Source organism: Perkinsus marinus (assembly GCF_000006405.1).
Source record: "Perkinsus marinus ATCC 50983 genomic scaffold scf_1104296931874, whole genome shotgun sequence".
In the NCBI taxonomy this organism is placed as follows: Eukaryota; Perkinsozoa; order Perkinsida; family Perkinsidae; genus Perkinsus; species Perkinsus marinus.
This window is the reverse complement of record NW_003215621.1, coordinates 1-1,565: the sequence shown is the minus strand read 5'-3', so window position 1 is coordinate 1,565 and position 1,565 is coordinate 1. Positions and strand designations below refer to the sequence as shown.

General features: G+C 48.2%; 1 protein-coding gene across 1 annotated transcript; it reads left to right on the top strand.

Annotated features, from left to right (window-relative positions):
* Window positions 1-897: 897 nt before the first annotated feature.
* Window positions 898-1,125, top strand: Pmar_PMAR004556 (hypothetical protein; the record flags this gene model as incomplete). The annotated part of the gene is made up of 1 exon (XM_002786106.1): window positions 898-1,125. A coding segment is annotated over one exon (228 nt), but the record flags the coding sequence as incomplete, so codon positions are not given.
* Window positions 1,126-1,565: the final 440 nt, after the last annotated feature.

The window sequence follows — 1,565 nt, the reverse complement described above, 5'->3', positions numbered from 1 at the left end:
CTTTGACAAATTCCATCGGGCGGGCCATCCCAAGACATACCCTATAGTCAGTTCCGCAGGAGCACGTGATAGGAAGATCAATTTCGTCTGTACGACCAAGTAACCTCAGATTCGACGAATTGTGGGGATCATTAGCTTGGGGCAGGTATGCCATTCGAGGACTGGTGTTTAATACAAGCCAGAGTTTTGGGCAGTAATATAATACACCTCGTTGAATTACCGGAGCTACTTCGGTCAGGACATTGGTCTCGAACTCATGCTTCTTGAAAATCGACTGAACTGAGGTAAACATTGGAATGGCATAGCTGCCCCTCTGAGGAAGTCGAGCTCGCTGATGCTGAGTCAAGCCTTCAGAGGGTGTAGCATTAACATCATCGAGGGGGATTCAGTTTCATATTGCAATTGAAAATGTACTCTCTACTTCATCGCGTCATTTCTCTCATTGGAATATTGAGGTTTTATCGTCTTGGCTGTGTGAACGGTTACAAAGATAGTCTTGTATAATCGGAGACTGATTCGAATGCATCGGACTTCAGTGACTAATTCGAGTAAATTGGATCTCAGTGATTCTCGCGATATATAGATATATGATGATATCAGACCTCCTTGTGACCTTTTAAAGGATTTGCCTCCGTTAATTGGGAGCCCTCGAGACACGATCGACTTCGATATTGAGCGAGGCAAAGAATGATATCACCCCGTGGGGAGTCTCCACCAAGGGTCGTAGAGAAATTCTTTGAGTGAATCGTATCCCTGGCTGCTAGCTTGTAGCCTCTCCCAAGCGAGCTCGCCTGGTTTCTCCCACGACGAGTGAGTTATGAGCCCGTTTTACTGGTTCCTCAGCAACCATGGGCTCTCGCATCCTAACTTTCTTGTCCACCGTAGCATTCTCGGCTGATGCCGGAAAACTTCAACTACAAGCGTGATGGTCCCGATTCTCTCACGATAACCCTTAACACCACTAAGAATGGCCTTAGACAGTTCACTATTCAGTGTAGTCATCGATACCAAGATGATTGGCTCCAGCTCCGCGAAGATGATGAGTACCAGGATATCCTCCACGAGTTCCCTGAGTCCGGCCCTTGTGCCTATCGTGGTAACCTCGAGTTCGCGATGCGATGCGATGTGAAAGCCGAACGACTCTATTGACGCAACTCTTTCGATCAATACTCATTCACTCGTTATCAAGATCGCATGCGATACCGCGGGTTAGTCAAAATGCGGTTCATTAAACACTTCAAAGCTTCATTCCAAAATGTCTTCACACACTCGGGCTGGAAGTAGCCTGAGAATCGGCCACCTCAGTCGTTGTCGCTGAGGCTTCGGTGGTGACATCAACGTTGGTGGTGGCACTGATAGTAGTGACTGGGAAGTCAGCTGTAGTCGCGAGATTAGTGGCGACGTCGTCTGTTGTAGTAGCAGCAAATGTGGTGGATGAGGCCTCTCCAGTAACATCCGGAGATGTGGTTACTTCCGAGGGAGCTGCTGTGCTGGTCATTTGTGCAACAGTGTTAGGCTCGACAGGAGCGTCGGTAGTAACATCAGCCGCATCGGCTGTAGTTACC